The 19,542-nt window shown below is 46.3% G+C and overlaps 1 protein-coding gene across 3 annotated transcripts; it reads left to right on the top strand.

Annotated features, from left to right (window-relative positions):
• The first annotated feature begins 592 nt into the window (after positions 1–592).
• LOC100837968 (heterogeneous nuclear ribonucleoprotein A0) lies at positions 593–6,195 on the top strand. 3 transcript variants are annotated; one of them, XM_014897621.2, is made up of 7 exons: positions 594–747; positions 840–1,118; positions 1,204–1,244; positions 2,789–2,952; positions 3,057–3,159; positions 3,334–3,503; positions 5,291–6,195. In XM_014897621.2, the coding sequence occupies exons 2-7, from the start codon at positions 871–873 to the stop codon at positions 5,795–5,797; spliced, it is 1,233 nt and encodes a 410-aa protein (XP_014753107.1). In that variant the 5' UTR covers positions 594–747; positions 840–870; the 3' UTR covers positions 5,798–6,195. The 3 variants fall into 3 exon arrangements, with proteins under 3 accessions (XP_014753108.1, XP_014753107.1, XP_010227591.1); XM_014897622.2 differs by lacking the exon at positions 1,204–1,244 and having other exon boundaries at positions 593–747; XM_010229289.3 differs by lacking the exon at positions 1,204–1,244 and having other exon boundaries at positions 618–1,118.
• The last annotated feature ends 13,347 nt before the right edge of the window (positions 6,196–19,542 follow it).

The raw sequence follows: 19,542 nt of genomic DNA, 5'->3' as shown, positions 1-19,542 counted from the left end.
CCTCAAATTGTTACCTGGCTCAATTGCATGGGCAGGTTTGGCAATGGTTCACAGGGCGCAACATGAAATAGTAGCTGCTTATGATGTTCACCAGATTAGTTTTCGCATTGTTAAGGCAGAACTTGGCCGATCTGGTGAAGAACATGACGAGGCAGATCAGTCATAACAGGGGTGGCTAATGACTGCTGAAGAACATGGCGATTGGCGAGGCAGAATTTGGCTGATTGCTCGAGCCCAGGTGCATGATGTACAAGCCCCATGTGTCCACCCCACTCCTCTCTGCGGCGTAGGCAATTCCGATCGCTGCAGGACCATGCTATGTCCTGTTGAGCCTAATTGACACTCTCTCCGTTTCATAATTCTTGTTGAAATATTACATGTATCTAAATACGTTTTAGAAATAGATACATTCATTTTTTAGCAAATTTGAGATAAGAATTACGAAACGAGGAAGTACTGTATTTTGCTGCAGTCTTAAACACGTGGGATTGCTTAAACCCTTGCTTAAAACACACACACGGGAAGAAGGGAGTCGTAGAGTTATCGGACGGTCGCACGCGCAAGCAAACCCGGTCTGTGGGCTGTGGCCACACCCGAGCTAAAAATACCCTCGCGAGTCCCGACCACCTCGCGTCCATTTCTATAGCTCGACTGTCCGGCTGTCCCCTGACCTCCCACGCTCGAAGCGGAGCAGCTAGGGTTTGCTCCAATCACGAATACTAAACCCTACCACTCTCCCCCTACTAGGTAATCTAGCCGCTACGCTTCGCCGCCCACTTCGATCCGGAGCTAGGGTTTCGTCGTTCTCTGAGCTCCGCGTGCGGTGGTTCCCGTAGCAGGTGCTGCCGTGGTGGTGGTCGCGTCGGCGCCATGTCGGGGTACGGGGAGGAGAACCAGAACGCCATGAACGGGTACGAGGATGACGACGAAGAGCCCGAGGAGGTTGAAGTGGAGGTTGAAGAAGAAGTTGAAGAGGAGGTGGAGGAGGAAGAGGAGGAGGAGGAGAGGACCGCGGCTGAGGCGACTCGAGACGGAGGTGGAGGGGATGCCGTTGTTAACTCAGAAGCTGGTGGCGAGGAAGGGAAGGACGTGGCTGCGGAGCCTGCTGACGGATCGGGGTGAGTTCCTTGCGCTTTTACGGTTTGGTTTGTGGATCGGATTAGGTTTGGTTAACTCGTTTGGTTTGGTCTGTTGCTTCTACAGGAAAATTTTCGTTGGGGGTGTAGCCTGGGAGACAACCGAAGGTAGATACGTGTAATTCTTACGGGGAATTTCACTAAAAAGGGGTCGATTTTAGATATGTCAAATAAATTGTTCCTCCTGGGCTTGCAAGCATTTTTAGCAGAACAAAATATGTAGTTATGCAAGCATTTTAGAAAACTATGGTCTAAAAGATGTAGTTGTGTGCACTAGATCAACATAAAAGAGACAGCGGTCAGATATGAGTATTTTATCTCACTGGATTATGTGATTCTCTTCATCAGTTGAAATACATCCTATTTCTGTTTTTTCTTTTTGTAATTTCTGAAGAAGCCTATACATTATTTCAGAGGTATAATCTTAATGGACAAAAACCATAGGTAGTAATGAGCTGAGCCAACTTACTCATACTGATTATTTAGTGTGCCCAATTGTCAAGAAAAGAGGGACCCAAAGCAAAAATTCTGGTTGTGTCCTGTGTGTTATCACTGGTATTACATTACTCATTTCTGGCTGCCTGGGTAAGTTGCTCGGGTGCAATGTTTATTTTGATAAATGCCATTATTACCATCATAGCGAAGTAGGGGAACTTGTGTGTCACCTGTTGCAGATCCAAAGTGTTGGAAGTTTCAATATTTTATTTTACAACATTCACACAAACTGCATCTACCATGCCACCAAATTTTATATGCAATTTTGATTCATAGACAAATAGGATAACTTCGTCTGTGAATAGTAAAAAATTCAAACGAATAGTTTCAGGCACTATTCGTACAAGACATTCTGTTTTGTTTATCAATGTATGGATCGTATGTGGTTCTGAGATTTTGTGTCATGGCAGATTCATCTTGTAAGAATGATGTCAAAAAACTTCTGAAATTTTAATAACTATGAATGGTAATATCAATAGTTGTAATTGTGGTGTGCTTGGGCGAATATGCCTGCTGAATTGGGAAGCTGAAATTCTGATGTTGCATTGAGTTAATAAAGGGGGCTTGCTTCCAAACTGTGTGGAGAAATCTCTCATGGTGTAGGTTTCCATGATAGTATATTTGTGTAAATTGATTTTCTAAGGTTGAGCTGGTTCATACGGTTCTGTTACTAGAGTCCAACAAATGTTTCTTGCTTTCAGATTGTCGGTGATCATGCTGTTTCATTTATTTACTTGGGATGGGAGTTTGATGATAGGAGTATCATGAATTCATGATCTTGACATCGCAGTGATCTGTCTCATAAGGGGCTCTGTGCTTATAACTTCTGGTAGAACTATCTCTTGGGGACCACATATGAGATTTGTCCATTAATGATACTTTGGATCTGTTCTAAGCTGTCCACAGATGACACTTGTCCATTTCACAAAAAAAGGACTAGAATTCAGACACTTGATTTCACAAGGAAATGAGGAATTCACTAGGCAAAAAATATTAATGCTGATAGTTTTTTCCTTCAATATTTTCTAGTTAGATGTGTTCTAAATATTTCTTTGCTTGCCTGTGAAATCCATTTGTTTATTTTGGTGTTCTCACGCCTCATTTATTTGTGTGGGTTCACCAAGCATTTCACTGATGCGTCATTTGTTTGTATGCAGAAACGTTCAGTAAGCACTTTCAGAAATACGGAGCTATAACTGATTCTGTCATCATGAAGGACAAGCATACCAAGATGCCTCGTGGATTTGGGTTCGTTACTTTTTCGGATCCATCTGTGATTGACAGGGTTTTGGAGGATGAGCATACTATAGATGGAAGGACGGTAAGATCTTTAAGCTGACAGTTTGGTTTGGAGGTTGTCCATTTGTAACACCGTAAATTGAAGGGAGTTTGTTGTTATTGATCACAATTTTTTGGTCATTTAAGGTTGAAGTCAAAAGGACTGTCCCGAGAGAGGAAATGTCAACAAAAGATGGGCCAAAGACAAGAAAGATATTTGTTGGTGGTATTCCAACATCTCTAACTGAAGGTAGACTGCAAACAAATTGGTGTTTTAAAAATATTATTTGAAGTTCACAACTCCAGACGGGGTTCACATGTATTAATTCATAATCACTCGAATACTCAACAATTAGTTGTTAAGTCTTGAGTGTATTAGACTATTAGTTTCATTTGCGAAGCATGACTGACTTAAATTTTTCAGGTAAGTTAAAGGAGCACTTCTCCTCATATGGGAAGGTGGAAGAGCATCAGATTATGGTTGACCATAGTACTGGGCGTTCACGAGGCTTTGGCTTCGTCACCTTTGAAAGTGAGGACGCTGTTGAAAGGGTTATGTCGGAGGGGAGAATGCATGATCTTGGAGGGAAACAGGTTACCAGATTTCTCGTGTTTTCATTTGCCCCCCGTAACAATTAGTATTTTCAACTTGCTCGCAATTATTAGATTCAGAAGCAAATATTAATATCTGGTATGAGGTTAGTGGCTTGAATTTTTAATATTATAAATATAATAATTGTTACTACAACAATATGCATGGTATTAAATTGCTCTCTTATTGAAACTGATAGTTTAACACATAGTTACCAGATTTGTGGTCTGGGTTTTTAATTCGGCATGTTCTATGAATCGAGTTTGATGGGGAGCATACATCTCTGCTTCGCAAGTCGAAGTTGCTTGGGTTCGTGAATTGATTAAACTACCATAGAAGATCATCCTTGACAAGAAAAAATATTAGAAAAAGTAAGTATACAGCTGAAGTCGGCCCACCCAATTAGCTAGCCCTCACGCAAAGCCACTTACACAGCTTGCATTCCTAGAAAACCTAAGCAGAACTGTGAAGCAGCACAGTGACTCCCGAAGGCCGCCACCTCTCTATCTGCAGCTCTCAGACTTTGGTGGACCCTGCTTTTTCCACTTAGCCACCCTCCTCTACATCTCTTGTAGCTGCTGCCTTATGCCCTTCTCCATGATGACGCCCTGATTATGTGGCTTCTAACCACTGCCTCGAACTTAGGACTCCAGTCCACGGCGACATGCCTCGTTCTTTGATGGAATCAAATGTCTGGTGAGGGAGATGTGATACCTAAGGGTGATGATACACCTTTGTTGTTCCCTAATTTACTTGCTGCTACTGAGTCGGAGGTGAATTTGAACCCTGATCTAGGTACGATCTAGATCGGGTTTGATGGTGGTTGTTGCGTAGCGAATCCTGTAACTATGGTTTAACATGTAATCATATCAAACTACACTGTTATTGGAACTGATAGCTTCATGGAACATTTAGAGATAGTGCTATGTGTCAAAACCATAGTGACCCAGAATGCATTACTTGTGTCTCTTCTGGGCTAGTCTTTGTTTTAGGATGAAAGGAACTATTAAATATTACCTTTTTAAATCCCTGCATAATCTTATCTGTACTTTCAACAGAAAGTTACCTGTATGGTGCTTGCATTGCCCTTTCCAGACTTGCTTGTTCTCTTTTGAGGAACTATAATTAAGAGTACAATACTTTTAATAGTATTAATGAGAACAAAATCGCACCACATATTCTAGGAAAAGAGAGTAAAATCATACCAGCTGAAGCTGTAACTGTTCTTCTACCAAACTATTTGCTTTTGATTTTAGATAAAAAGTCAATACCTTTTCTTGCTGAACCAAATTAACTGGATTTTGCTTTTATTCCCCTCCTTAGCCTTAAAATTTATAACTCCCACTGTAGAAAAATCTACTTATGTCAAGCTATGGTGCATTGATCTTAAGGTCCTTGCATCCTTAGAGGGAGCTTTGTTCTCTGAGATATGAAATAAATGATCCTGAACACACATATATTTCATATGGTAAATGATTACTCCTAATACCTGTGCATATTTTCCTAGTGAGCTGCTCAAATGACAAAGCTTACCCATTGAATTTTCCTTCTTAATTGAGTACAGCTGTCACAAATCCTTTTTTGTAAATTTAAGGGTTTGTCCTGTCTTTTCAACACTTACCTTTGTTATCTAGAGTTAGGAATAAGCTGTGTGATTTTTTCTCATTGAGAGGCTTTACTTGGTTGGCAATTGCATAACTCAATTTTCACTCCAAGTTTGGAGCATCACTTGAATCAGAGTTAACTTGAATGGTTTTGACAACTTCTCCACCTGTTCTATAATTTGCAGGTTGAAATAAAAAGGGCTGAGCCAAAGAAACCTGGTGGGGGCGATTCGAGCTCTAATGGCAGATATGGTCATGGCGGTGGTGGCCCCCGTAGTTCCTACCGCAGTGGAGGTGGCGGCAGCGGTGGAGGTCGTTCTGGGAGCAGCGGCAGCGGCGGCGGCGGCGGCGGCGGCGGTGGCGGCGGCTATGGGTATGGAGCTGACTATCGATCAGCTGCTGCAGCCTATTATGGCAGTGCAGGATATGGTGCCTACGGCAGAGGCTATGGTGCATATGGAGGCTATGGTGCGTATGCTGGTAACCCTGCCTCTGGTTATGGTGGTTCTATATATGGAGCTCCGTATGGTGCCTATGGGGCATATGGGGGTGCGTACGGAGGTGGCGCATATGGTGCACCTGGCGGCTATGGTGCAGGAGGGTATGGTGGCTACGGGGGAGCTGGAAGCACGGGAGGTGGTGGGAGTGCGAGTGGTCGAGGTTCGAGCAGGTACCACCCATATGGAAAATGAGTATCAGCTATTCACAGCGGGCTCACAGATTTGATAATAATAGATCTACACCTTGCCCTCAGTTCTGCTAACGAGAAGTTGAAAACACCCTGCGGCATCAGAACATTTTTTAATTTTGCATTGCATCGCAATATCAGGTAACAAGAAACGTCGATTCTAGTCGCTGCTGAAACACCCTGAGCTTTCTGTAGAAGCTTCAGCAAAAACTACTGTGTTCATTACTGAACTTATGAAGCCTTTAGAACCCTCAAACTTGGAACCCAACTTTGTGGTAGAAACAATATTTATGTGATGGCACGGTGTATTGCTAGTGCTATGTAGCATTCACTCACTATGCAGCAACTGTTGACATTTCTGCTACTGAAGAGATTTGACTTGCTCTAGTTGGTGTCGTTTGATATCTACGTTGCATGCATTGAATATCTTGCAATATTTCTGTGGTACGAAAAAGTTGTTAGAATTATGCAGCTGACACATTTCTATGTAGGTTCAATGCTAACTTCATTTGAAGTGCTATGAACCACAGAAATATTTCTATGTAGATTCTAAAAAGATTCTATTTAAGGGCCGGCCCTGGGCATGTAGTGTCCACATCCAAACATTCATTATTAATGCTCTACTGCCCAAAGAGTATAGCCAGAAGAAGTATGAGCCGGAAACGAGACACTGGAGGTCTTGACCGGAAATGAGAAGGAATCGGAATCGTCGGAAGGGTGTGGCTCAGACATAAGTGAACCAGCAGTACTTTTATTTAGAAGTGAAAGGTTTTCCCGTAGATATTTTTTTCAGAGGTCATTGCCACCTCAATTATATTCCCAAAGAAGGCTCCCAAAGAAGGCCCGAGGAGTAATACAACTTGTCGTAGCAAGAAACATACGGAGTAGAAAAAGAAAAACCCAATACATAATTATAGAAAAACCCAATACATAATTATAGCACAATGCAAATGAACCTTCTAAACAAAAGTTAAGCCGGCTAAAAAGAGGCATGGTGATGCCGCATAGTTTATGGTATAATAAACGAACACGGTAACATGAGCAATAGCAGGGGAATTGTCGCATGAAGCATAGCGCCAGAGGACAACACCAGGAGAGGATCACAATCAGAGAGCTTAGCAAAACATGGAAACCGCTGGCCAGGAAAGCCACATGTATGTTGTCTCTGTGCCACGCGCACGCTCCACCGGACGGGTGTAGAGTTCACGGGGCTATGCAGAGCGATAGGAAATGGAAGACGATGTTGGATCGTCAAAAACACCATAGAGATTGCATATATCCTCTACCGGTGGTTTTTCCGGGAGAAGTAGAAGTAGCAATAGGATGATGACATGCTCTAGGAAAATGCAAGTAATGCAAAGTATCTCTCCGAAAGGGGGTGGTTTACCCAGTAAAAGAGTGTAGAAGGAGGACACATATGATGACAAGAGGATGACAACAAAGACAACCAGACAGAAGTTTGTTGGAGATCTGGAGGAGCTAGCTGGAGGGTGATAAAACACGATGGCGGATGGCAAGGAAACGACAGGAGCAATGGCACTGTGTGAAACAGGCAGAGAAGGATGCTATGAACCCCTAAAGGGATCTGCAGGAAGGCTCATGAATAGCAGCGCCCTATGAGGGAGTATGATGCTCCCAGCACAGTGGACACCGTGGTTGGATTTCTCCCGGAGCCCATCAATCACGCCCCGTCCGCTACACACATACAGTGTGGCGGTAGCAGGCAACGTTCCTATGGCAAAACACGGCGCCCGAAGGTATAGCCGTTGTCGACCATCATGCACTAGCAAGGTTTTCACCCCGCCACCCTCATCCAAGCTACACAAAGATGCATCTAAGTAGGACCCAATGGAAGAGATCTTGCCGGAGCATGCCGAAGATCACAACAGATCTATCCCTCTACGGGTACAATGTGCACGAGACATCGATGGCGAAGGAACAAAAACTAGAGTGGAGCGGAGAAGTCTTGAGGAGGGATTGCGATGGATGAAGTTGGTTGTGGCGACTTGGAGTAGGATGACGCAGGATTTGCTCGGGATTGTGGCAGGACAGGAGGCGCACACCAGATCAGCGGCTAAACTCGTCGAAAAGCCGCCGGCCGTCGTCACCGAGCCTGCATGAAACTACAGCTAGGAGTAACCGCAAGCGCAGTGAAGCACGTTGTAGCCGGGGAAGAGGAGGACGAGTCGGGGTAGAGGTGGGGCGGTCTTGGCGAGGGAGAACGATACTGGCTAGCCCACGACAAGTCATGGTGAAGCGAGGTTCATCCGAGAAGGTCGCCACCTTGCGGATTTTGGGTGTGCGGCAGCCAGTGCAGGTCAGGATACAACAACACAGATCCAACCCTCTAGTCATCAGATCCTAGGAAGGAGCCGACAAATCTGGACAAGGGACCGTGACACCAATGATGAATTCGAGCAACAAAAGGGAGGATGGCGAGGTGGGGGCGGTGGTTGGGACACACTGATGAAAGCAAAACTCGTCACCGCCACCTTCATGGCGGGAAGGGGAGGGTGGTGGCGACGGGCGCTTTTCCCCTGAGTCACCCATGAGAATAACAGTACTCCTTCCCCTCCTAAAACCGCCGCCATCCTCCTCCCTCACGCGCCACTGGGCTAATCCTGCGTGGCGGCGGCGGCGGGACCCTCATCCTTTGGTGGTGCGTGGCTGATCGACGATATGGCCAAAGCTACGTCTGGGCGACCGGGTCCTAGTCATGTTGTCCATCGCAATGGCACGAGGCGGGGCCGATCACATTGTGGCGGCGGCCAGACTAGCGGCTAACGGGCTTGCGGCGGCCTAGAGCCGAGCGTGATGACCGTGTTGTGTGTGTCTGGTGGTGGCCGTGCGGGCTATGTCCTTGGGTCCAAGGACCCTCGATCCTAGGTTCCGGGGTTAAAACCCAAAGTCCTCGGACTGGGCGGCGGCGGCACTGGCGGCATAGTTGGGGGAACACTAGATTTGCAGGTGAGGCGGTCTTGGTCAGTGTGCAACGGCAGGGCGCGTGATGGTCGGTGGCTTGGGTAGGCGTCGTCGGTGTCAGGCCTGGTAAGGTCAATGCTTCGATCCTTGTCCTGAAGAAGGGTTGGTGGTAGACGGTGCGGCTGATTCTGGGGCATGCGCATACAATACGCGCTGAGGATTGGCTTGCTTGATTGTGCCTTGAAACGGCCTCCGGATTTAGATGTCAAACCAATAATGCCGAAATATTACATGTATATTTACGTCCATATTTGAGTAAATTTGAGTCACTTAATATGGGACGGAGGGAGTATTATTATTCTCATGTACTGAAATTCTAGTGGTAAACGTTTAAATGATGTTCTTCTAAAATTTGTTACGAACGACTGAGCTTATATATATACAACAATAGGTCGTGGTGGGTTTGATCATTGTTGCTACTTCGTTTCCTAGATCATCAAATTTAGAAATTCAACATCCAAACCATGAGCATGCATGCTACACAAGTGTACCGAGTAGAAATCCAGCTCGAGTAAAATCAACCATGCATCCAACCATCATGCAGCTCTTCTTCAGAAAGGAAAAACAAATCGGCCGGCCATTGCATTTTCTGAAGAAACTAAACCACACGTCTGATCGGCGAGAAAAGTACGCAAAACCAACAAATTTGAGGCAATATTCTAGGAAAACCACATTGTTTATTTTTTTTCTTCAAATCATCACCGACTTTGGGGATACAGGTCACTCCGAAAACTAATCTTCTGGCTGAGCACGAATTGACGGTAAATCTGACAATGAGGTCCACTTGTCGGAGCCAACGTGGCATCACATCAGCACTCAACAGGCAGCAAACAAAAATCACGAATTCTGTCCCGACAGTTGACTTCGTCCTACCCCATGGCCGTGGACGAGCCTGGCCGACACCGGGGCACCCTCCCCTGCTCCGTCGTCCTCAAGCTCGCCGTGTGGCTCCATTCGTGCCACCGCCGCCCCTCCGAGCACAGGGCGTGGGAGGGCTCCACGCACCGTTCGACCGGCCCATCGCGGCGGCGCTCTGAGCACAGGGCGGCCGAAGCCTCCTGTTCCACTGTTGGAGACAGTTCCCCAGCCCCAGCGAGTCGGTGCCGTGTGGCTGACGGAGAAGATGGCGGCAACGGTCGTCGGGCATGGGGAAGAACAAGGAGGAGCCGGGCTTCGGGCTGCTGCTCGAGCGGTCGGCGCGCATGGCGGCATGCGTGCGGACGAGCGTGTGCATGCTCTGCAGGGTGGCGGCCGCCTGCAGCTTCACCAGAGCCTTGAGCGCTCTCAACTCCTTCTTCGCTTGCAAACAACAAGCATGAGAGCTGAACCAGGATCAGGATGTTTGGAACCTTAACTCTTCACCAAAGGGTTTTAGCACTGGCAAGCTTTATCTCATTTTCATTGAGCACATCGACATTGCTGATACCTTCCACTGACTCTGGCAGTCCTGCTTGCAATTGAAACATAAATTCTTTGGCTAGCTCCTGATCATTGATAAGCTTAATACTAGATGCATGTTGCAAATGAAAACTTTCCAGCTCCAATCTTATACATGTGTGCTCTGCCATGCAAGCTCCTGAATCTAGAGATCACTTGTTTTTCCAATGCCCTTTTGCTAGAGCTGTTGGAGCTATCTTTGCCCTCATTTTCATCCTCATAATAATGTGCATGAAAACTTCAAGGCTCTGAAGGAGCAACTCAATGTGCCATTCCATATGGAGATCATCACCTTTGCATGTTGGGGCATTTGGAAGTGCATGAATGATGCTATTTTTAAAGGGATATCTCCCTCCCTCTACACCTGCCATAGAATTTTCAGAGAGGAAATTAACCTGGTCTTTCATAGAGCCAGAAAAAAGAGATATGCGCACCTGTAGGATTGGATCTCAGCTTTTCGTTGATTTCCTTATTTTTGTTCTTTTTCTGCCTCTAACCGTCTTGGTTAGAGTATTATAAATACTAGTGGATTCGTCGCGCGTTGCCGCGGAAATTTGTGTCTTTGATATCTGCATACATAGAAGTTAGGAACAAATATGGAAAGTCACTTGTCTTTTCAGTCAAACTAATCTGAATATACAACTAAGCACTAACAATATGCTATTGGTGTATGTACCTGCCAATGTGTTGATGTAATTCAGCACCTGGGATAGTATACATTTCATAAAACCATTCATTCGTTAAAATAGACAGCGGAGATTCTTATACCAATCTCATTACTAACGGTTGAGGTTGCGCATGCCGGCGGTGGTGCTGTTGCCAGAGGCTGTTGGGGTTGCGGTTCTAGTTGTCGAGGTGGTTCCACTACTAACGGTTGAGGTTGCGCATCCGGCATTGCCGACGAAGATGCAGTCCCGGTCTCAGATGTCCCCGGCTTCGGCGACGCTCGAAGCGTCGATGCCAGGAGCGACCTTTTAAACAGGGGACACCGGGTTTGCAGCAGTCTCGTTCCCCCCCATGGCTTGAGCCGAAGGATCTGCAGGTGGAGACGAGGTGGCCGGGATCTCGGATGCAATGCATGTCTTTGACTGGGTAGCAGTCAGAGCCTCCCTGTAGGAAAAGAGTCATGTTACCTTCATGATTTGTTAAGAAAAACTACCAAAATACCGATATTCAAGATCTGAAGCGGCACGAGACTTACTCGACGACCATTGGTTTCGGCTTCGGAAGCCGGCAAGCAGCTTTCTTCCGCTTCATGTTTCTCGGAAGCTCTCTATCAGCAGTACGCTTCTCGCCGCCGACACCGGAGCAGCGGCAGGGGCCGCGGCAGGAGTCGGCTCGTCTAAATCGGCTATTCCCGGACAAAAATGAGCATAAGTACTCCTGGAATAAGGATTGGAACATCAACAAAGTGGAGACAGAAGTCCTCACCTATGGCGCGTCTGGGGCCGGCATGAGGAATCGCCATATGATCCTTAGAGTCCGGATCTTCCCGGTCGATTTCAATACGGTCAAAGCCGAAGCGCTTATCCGGCTCATGCCCATCCTCGTTGCGTGGGAGAGTAAATTTCTACAGAAGACATGAAAGTTAGGCCGAGATGAAGCAATATCGGTTATGGGCCGACATGAAATATGCCGGAGAAGAATTGAAAGATCAGGTAGACAAAAAACTCACGACGTGTGCGGGGTTCTTTCGGCTGAACGGCACCATGCCCCAACTCCAGTTTTCCGCCAAGTTAGTCTTGGCGATCGCCTTAACTCGGCGTCGAACCTCGCTCTTGTCCAGGGTAACCGTCGAGACTCAGTTTGGGTCCTGCTGGCTGCCGTGGAAGCACATCCTATGCATCTGACGTTGGAGCGGGCAAACCCGCCAGAACACGAATGTTGCCAGCAGATCATCAGCAGTCATCCTGTTCTCCTTGAGCGCGATGATGCTGACATGAACTTCATTGATTTCCGGAAAAGAGTCCTTGGGATCATACTTCCAGTTCTTCTTCTCTTCCGGCAGGGCGACTACGAATTCCGGCAGATTGATCCTGTCGGTGTCGGAGGTGTTCTTGACATAGAAAAAGGTCTTGAACCACTTCTTGAAGAACTCAAGACCCTGGATCCGAGGGAAAGCGGAACCCCGGCTAGGTATGACGGTGGTGGCGCCGCACTGGGTCATAGGCTTAGGTGCGCCGGGATTGTCTTTGCCGGGAAGGACATAGGGCCAGAACATAAAGTACTTGGCCCACATGTCGACAGAGGGCCAGAGGCCGAGATAGTTTTCGCAGCAAGTAATAAAGGAAGATAACGGTAGAATGGCATTAGCCGGAAGATGGTGAGGCTGGTGTCCGAAGTGATCAAAGAAATGTCGGATGAAGTCGCTGACCGGAAGCCCGAAGCCGCGTTCAAAGTGAGATACAAAACTACGTACTCACCGGGCCCGGGTGTCGGCACCACTTCATCGCCGGGAATCCGGCACTCCACTCCCGCCAGAATCCGCGGAGTGCGGCGAAGCCAGTCAAGGTCAGCCGGGGAGACGTCAGAGCCCTCCCATCCGTCACGCTCCGACCCAGCGACTTCCTCGATGTGCGGGACGGCAGGGTCGACGGTGGCGGCGTCATGGGAGGAGGAAGCCATGGCGCAAGAATAGATCTGGAAATGCTTTGATGGAGAAGCGGCTGCGCGAGGCGCAAGCAAGCACAGAAGTAGCGAAGGAGCCGCAGGCGGACGCGCACGAGGAAGCGGCGGTTAGCTTGGGCGCCAGCGGCGGCGGAGACGGAGCAGCGAGAGGATTCGACGGCGAGAAGCTTGGCACGGAGAAATTTACGCTGTGCGCGAGGAAGCTAGGGCGTCGGGGGGAGAGTGAGAACGCCGTATCTCACCCCTGGTATTTATAACGGAAGGGCAATCGTGGGGTGTGGATCTCTCGCACCCACGATCCCCATAGCCAACGGTAAGGTGGCGCTACAATCATGGGGGCGGTTTCCCCCATTAATGGCACGCGCGTGGTTACTGCGCGACGTGGCGCAGTAAATCCCGCGAAGTTATGAGGAGATAAGGCAACGGGTGGAATTCGAAACTCTCCTCTCAGTGCCAACAATGTCTCAAGCCTTATCTTCCCATTATTAAAGTGACACGAAGAATCAGTACGACATGTGGCGAAGATGTCGGCGGAGTGAAGCTGTCTAGTGCTGGTCGAGATTAAGAGGGGTAATCTCGGCTCGAAGCTGAAAGTACTGGGCCGACTAAGAATGTCGGAATCTTGATGTAGGAGGCTCGAGATCATGTCGGCATTTTACCTAGTCAACTCCTCCTTGGCGCTGAGTAGTCTGGATGTGGGAAACTGTCGTGGCCCAACATCAATCCCTGCCGGACCGCAACAGCTTCGGGGACTAGTGTCGGGGGAATGACCCCGGGTAGGGTCATGACGACACATATTGGCCGGCTAAGCGAGAGCAAAGCTGACGTAAGCAAGTAAGCCAGCATTGTTAAGCCGACTTCCTAACAGGCCGGCATACCAAGAGTATGCCGGCGTCTCTATCTTGTCTCATGTGATTGTAGGATAAGCACAAGTTATCTAATCTCGGCTGGAGCCGGGATATGCCAACGGTCTTATTCTGGTCGCATGGCCTAAAGTAAAGCTACGCTCCCTTTATGACGGAAAAACAGTCGTTGCTCACATCGCTATGCCGGACGACTGCATAGTGACCCGTCGTAGAAGGACGGTGACGAAGGCCGGGGCGTGGCTACAGTGCGCGCCGTCCCACAGTACGAAAAGCACAAAGCTGCATTGTCCCCCCGGACAATCCGGAGGGGACCATGGGCGTACCCGGCGGGCCCGGGAGTAGCTAGGGTTTCCTTTGCCCCACTTGTCAGTGTAACACCCCAAGCCTATAAATAGAGGCTCCAGCCCTCTTGTGAGAGGGGTTCCTCCCTTAGAGATTAGAAGCTCTCCTTCTTCTTCTTCCTCGAATACAACTCAAGGAGCACCATTGTAGCCCTCCGTATCTTAGCTAATACGAACAAGGAAGGAGTGGGAGTTTTACCTCTGCAAGAGGGCTCCGAACCTGGGTAAACATCGTGTTCACAGTGACTTGTGCGTGGTCACTCTACGCCATCCCTTCTCCGGATCCACCATCGTCCATCGGCCCCAACTCAAGCCATCCTATGGCATCTGCCGTGACGCCACCACGACAATTAGGTATCTGATGGAGCAAGTGGATACTTCGGAGACGATGAAGACAATGCTTCTCCAGCACCTGTTGTTAGTGTGGATTCTGATAACGACATGATGACCATGGATACGACCTTCGGCACCCTCAGTTTTATAGTACTCAATAACAATTATAATCAGGTGAATTCAATTATTAAATGTGTTCAATATATTACTTGCAAAGAGACAGAGCTACTATCTTGTCTGATCTTATTATGCAGGCATCCTATTGAACTATATAAGTCCAAAGTGAAGATGAAGTGTGATAGCATGCAAAGGAAGATTCAAAGTGAAGCCTATCAAGTCTACTTTCCAACAAATCAAACGGCACATGATTCGGAGCTTTGCTAGAGAAAGATATCACGAATTAAAGTTGAATCCGATTCGGGTCCGAGCTGTTAGGAGAACCGAATTTGTTTTAATCACCCAGGCCGCATCCGGAGTCCAAATTAAGCAAACAAGTACTTGTTGGAAAGATAATTTCGAGACCTTTCCAAAGGATCCGTCCCCACCAGAAGATTCGACGCGAGCTGACCGTGAAGGACAAAACAAGCTGACGGATCTGTTTTTCTGTTTCCTAAAGAGTTGTTGTTTTGTTAGGAAACTTAGAGATAGAGTTGGATTTCAGCCCCATGACCAAATTGGCCGAAAATCCATCTTCCTCCTCCTTTATATACCTCATGAGCTCCCTTAAGGAACCTTGGGTTTTGTTTAGTTAAAAGTTAGTCATCGCTACTACTTCGTGTAATCGCGTGTGTCGGTTAGACCACCTGTTTAACGCTTTCGAAACCCCAACTTATCATCTCGTTGAGACATTGGTTTGATATAGTATACTCGCAATTTCAAATTGCATCTGCTATTTATCTTGTTCTTGCTTGTTCTTCGATTGCTTGCAGGAACAAAGACCTTCGTGGTTAGGTTGATCGTGCCCCCGCGTGATCAATAACCCTCTGGAGTTGGTGTATCGATTGCTAAGGCGCTGCCTTCTAGGCCGTAGTCGGATCATCAACGTCACCTCCTACCCAAATCGAGAGTTATCAATCTCATCGAAAGATCGGGCCACCCCGACCCATATCAATAGCCATTTCTTGCCCAGTCTTCATACAAACAATTTTCTGGAAATTGATGTGCCTAACTAGCTTCAAGAACGAGCTGTTGTACATGGGGAGGAGCAAGATGAGCATGAGCAGGATGAAGCATTACAACATGAGGAGACTGCAGACTCAGCTGCTTGGGTAAAAGACATGCTCGCTGCGGGTGTCACCTCATCAAAAATAGAAGATGATTTCTATGACTACATAGATGATTTTGAGGTTGTAAGCAACCTTAAAACACCGTCATGTCCGTCCTCGTCTAGTGTAATATATCCTTGAACTAGGTGTTTTAACAGAAGCTAGATTGCTTTTTAGTATCATATGCAGCCAATTATATTGGCATTATAACCGTGGTATGTTTTAGATGGTATGTAATTAAATGCCATATTTAGTATCCAAGGAGATTGTGTTGTCTTGTGTACTGTTGTACCAGACAATGAGAACTATATTTAGGTGGTTGATTTAAGTTTTACTGGATAGATTTGTTATGTTCAAAGAATGTGACTAATGAGAAAACATTTAAATTGATTCACTGAATCAGTGTTTTTAGCATGATTATGTTTTAAAGTTTGATACGGTGAATGTTAAAAAAATATGTTACTCCCTCCGATCCATAATACTTGTCGAAATATTATATGTATCTAGACAATTTTTAAACATAAATACATCAATATTTGAACAAATTTGAGACAACTAATATGGATTGGAGGGAGTACATTATTTCTGGGTACAGTTTTGCTTTGCGTTCTATACATCAAGTACAGCCGGGTATATTCAAAAGCTAGGCTGAAAGAATGAAATAACTAATCTATCACTAGAGCTAGCTGCGGTTCTGTTGTGAGAAGGGGGATGGACAGCTGACAGGTAGTTATTTCTACAGTACTAAATAACCAGCCATGTATGATGGGCAATTTCTTTGTCAAATTTGGGGCTTCATGCGTTTTCTTGACACTTCCATAAGTACTAGGGAGGCCATGTGTGCAATGAAGTTTTCAGATCCCCTCGATCCTGAAATCTGGTGACAAGAAATATGCAGTCCTCTCCATCCTGAAATCATGGGACAAATACCACAGGGCTGAGCTGCTTGTTGGATGTCAGATGCGTACATTGAAATCTTATGACACCCTAGCTATGTCCATAGGTTTCTACACATCAACCTTTTATTATAGTTTTGTGGAGAACAGCTCACTGTATTGAACTTGAAAACCACTTTCTTCCTCAGCTCAACCCAGGTCTCACTAACACGGCAAGCATTCGGCCATGGGATGGCAAAGTTCATCTCTTTGCTCTGTCCACATACTCCTCTCTTCCTCATCTTCCTGATATGATTCTACAGTCATTAGTAACAACCCATCCAGAGACCATGTGTCTTCTTTGGTACATTGTTGTACTATTTGTTTGCTTTTCCTGATAATGCATAGTATGCATCCCTTATAGCGTTCATGTCGATGCACATCAGTCTTTTCATTGGTTTTTGAAGTGCAACCGATGCTTTACTCTCATTTCTTTTCTCTAAACTTTCATGGTTTATCTTCTAGTGCTAGTGTTCTGAAATATTCATTTTGGTCAGCAACATAATGTTGAAGTGCAAATCATGATTTATCTACATTGCTTTTCTATGCACTTCTCATGGTTTATCTGTTATTGCTAGTGTTCTTCAATTTGAATCCATATATACTGCTTTCATGGCTGCTTTTGGAAGCCATGAAAAATTGTGTTGTTGTAGTTTGTCCATCTAAAATGGCACATAACTGTTTCAGATAACGATTTACTGCAAGAGTATTGGTCCTTTTTATTCTTTGAAGTGCAAACAATGCTCCCCTTAGATTTGTTTGAATTGCAGATAATTATTTACTTGCATGTTTCTTGTGCCTGGTGGATTCAAGCCTCCAAGACGATTGACAAAGAAAGAAGACAATATTTTAATGGGGTGGTCATTTACATCATGTGGAACATTTGGAAGGAGCGCAACCGCCGTATCTTCCAGACCGTGGCAGCTCCTGCTTTTGTTGTCGCGTCGCTTGCCCGTGACTCAATTGATACACATAGGTTTGCTTTCCATTGCGTGACCGTGCCGTGAGATTTCTTGTGGTTCTTCGGTTTTTTCTGTCCGTCTTGCCAGCCAGCTGCGTTTGGTCCGTTGGGATAGTCTTTCTCTATTTCGTCTTTGGCTTTTTTCCTTGTTTCGACCTTGGTCGCTTGTACATATATTTGGTTTTCCCCTTCTAATATTGCATGGCAGAGCACCTGCCTTTCACGGCAAAAAAAAATTGCATGTTTTATTTGCTGGGGCTAGTGTTCATTAAATGATCTGAATTTTTTTTGTCTAGTTTTGCAAGCAATGAAACATTAGGTTGCACTACTGGTTCCTCCTTCCAGCTGATATTAGTTAGGAACAGATTTGAAATGTTTGGCAACTCAGCCGTAGAAATTTTTCAATCTGCAGATATACGGGGAAGTCATGTATTCCAAGGTGCTTACCTTCCCTGATTGCTGAACTACATGTTCTAGTTCCTGGAAGGATCTGAGATCTTTTCAGAGTATATGGCTACAGTACTTATTTGCAGTCATGCTAATGCTTCTTTTCAATGCTCCTTAGTGGTTCATTTTCAAGAGAGTGTATCTATTAACTCATCTATAACCATTCAATGATTTTTTTATCTGATAACTTCAATATATAAATATACATAACAATGAAAGAGTAATGTTTCGTATCTTAATTTGTGCAGGAATGAAGAATACATAAATATGTTCTTCCAGGTAGTACTCAATTGTCAGGAGATATATTTATGTTCTCATTAAAGATATGCACAACATAATGTTTCATGGTCTTGTTACTGGAACGATTAAGCCGGTGAATGTGCCAAAAAATCAAATTATGTAGAAGAAGGACCAGTCGGTTTGTCTGTTTTGGATCAGGTGGCCAAAACAAGCAATGTTGCCTCTTTTCAATCACGCAAATATACATAACCAAGAAAAAATAGAGGGTTTTGTTCGGACGCACTCAAAAAATAAAAACACTTCGTATTTGATTACACAAATATACATGTCCCAAGAAAATAGAGGGTTTTATCAAACGCGCTCATATAATAAAAAAGAAATAGTTCTGATTGCTCCCCGCACACGACAATGCGTGAGTAATTGGGTTACAGGCCCACACGACCAGGACCCAGCAATTACAGCAGATACTTTCCACACACAACGATACGTGAGTAATTGAGTTACGGGCCTACACGACCGAGGGCCAGCATCTCTTGTATTAGGAATAGATCTGGCCATCGGGCTATGTTTCTTCGGGCTGGCCCGAGGCACGCAAAAAAAAACAGGGCCCACAGAATGGCACGGCGCGGACAAATCAGGCCGGGCCAGGCACGAAGCCCATCACGTACCAGGCATTTTTCTTAGATGAGACCCGTGGGCTGGCACGAGCACGGCACGACAAATCGCGCGACTAGCACGGCACGGGAACGAGCCCGGCACGGCACGGCACGAAGGCAGCAACACACTGACTTTTTTTTTAGCCAAACTGCCAAAGCAACGCATGAACTAATCCAGTCTCCACGTCGCCAGCGCGTACAGGCGGCTCCCGAACGGGCGAACGGCCCAGTCTCCACGTCGCCAGCGCGCACGGGGGGCGCCCGAAGCCCCGAACGGGCCGAGCTGCCTTTCTCGGACCTTCGGGCTAATATAATAGAAAAGAAATAGTTCCGATTGCTCCCCGGGCTAATATAATAGTCTCCACGTCGCTAGCGCGTACAGGCGGCTTCCGAACGGACGAGTCTCCACGTCGCCAGCGCGCACGGGGGGCGCCAGAAGCCCGAACGGGCCGAGCTGACTTTCTCGGGCCTTCGGGCTAATATAATAAAAAGGAAATAGTTCCGATTGCTCCCCGGGCTAATATAATAAAAAAAAAATAGTTCCGATTGCTCCCCGCACACGACAATGCGTGAGTAATTGGGTTACAGGCCCACACGATCAGGACCCAGCAATTACAGCAGATACTCCCACACACAACAATGCGTGATTAATTGGGTC

The sequence above is a fragment of the Brachypodium distachyon genome, chromosome 1 (genome assembly GCF_000005505.3).
Source record: "Brachypodium distachyon strain Bd21 chromosome 1, Brachypodium_distachyon_v3.0, whole genome shotgun sequence".
Classification (NCBI taxonomy): domain Eukaryota; kingdom Viridiplantae; phylum Streptophyta; class Magnoliopsida; order Poales; family Poaceae; genus Brachypodium; species Brachypodium distachyon.
Note: the sequence above shows the minus strand (reverse complement) of the source record. Positions and strands in the feature narration are given on the sequence as shown.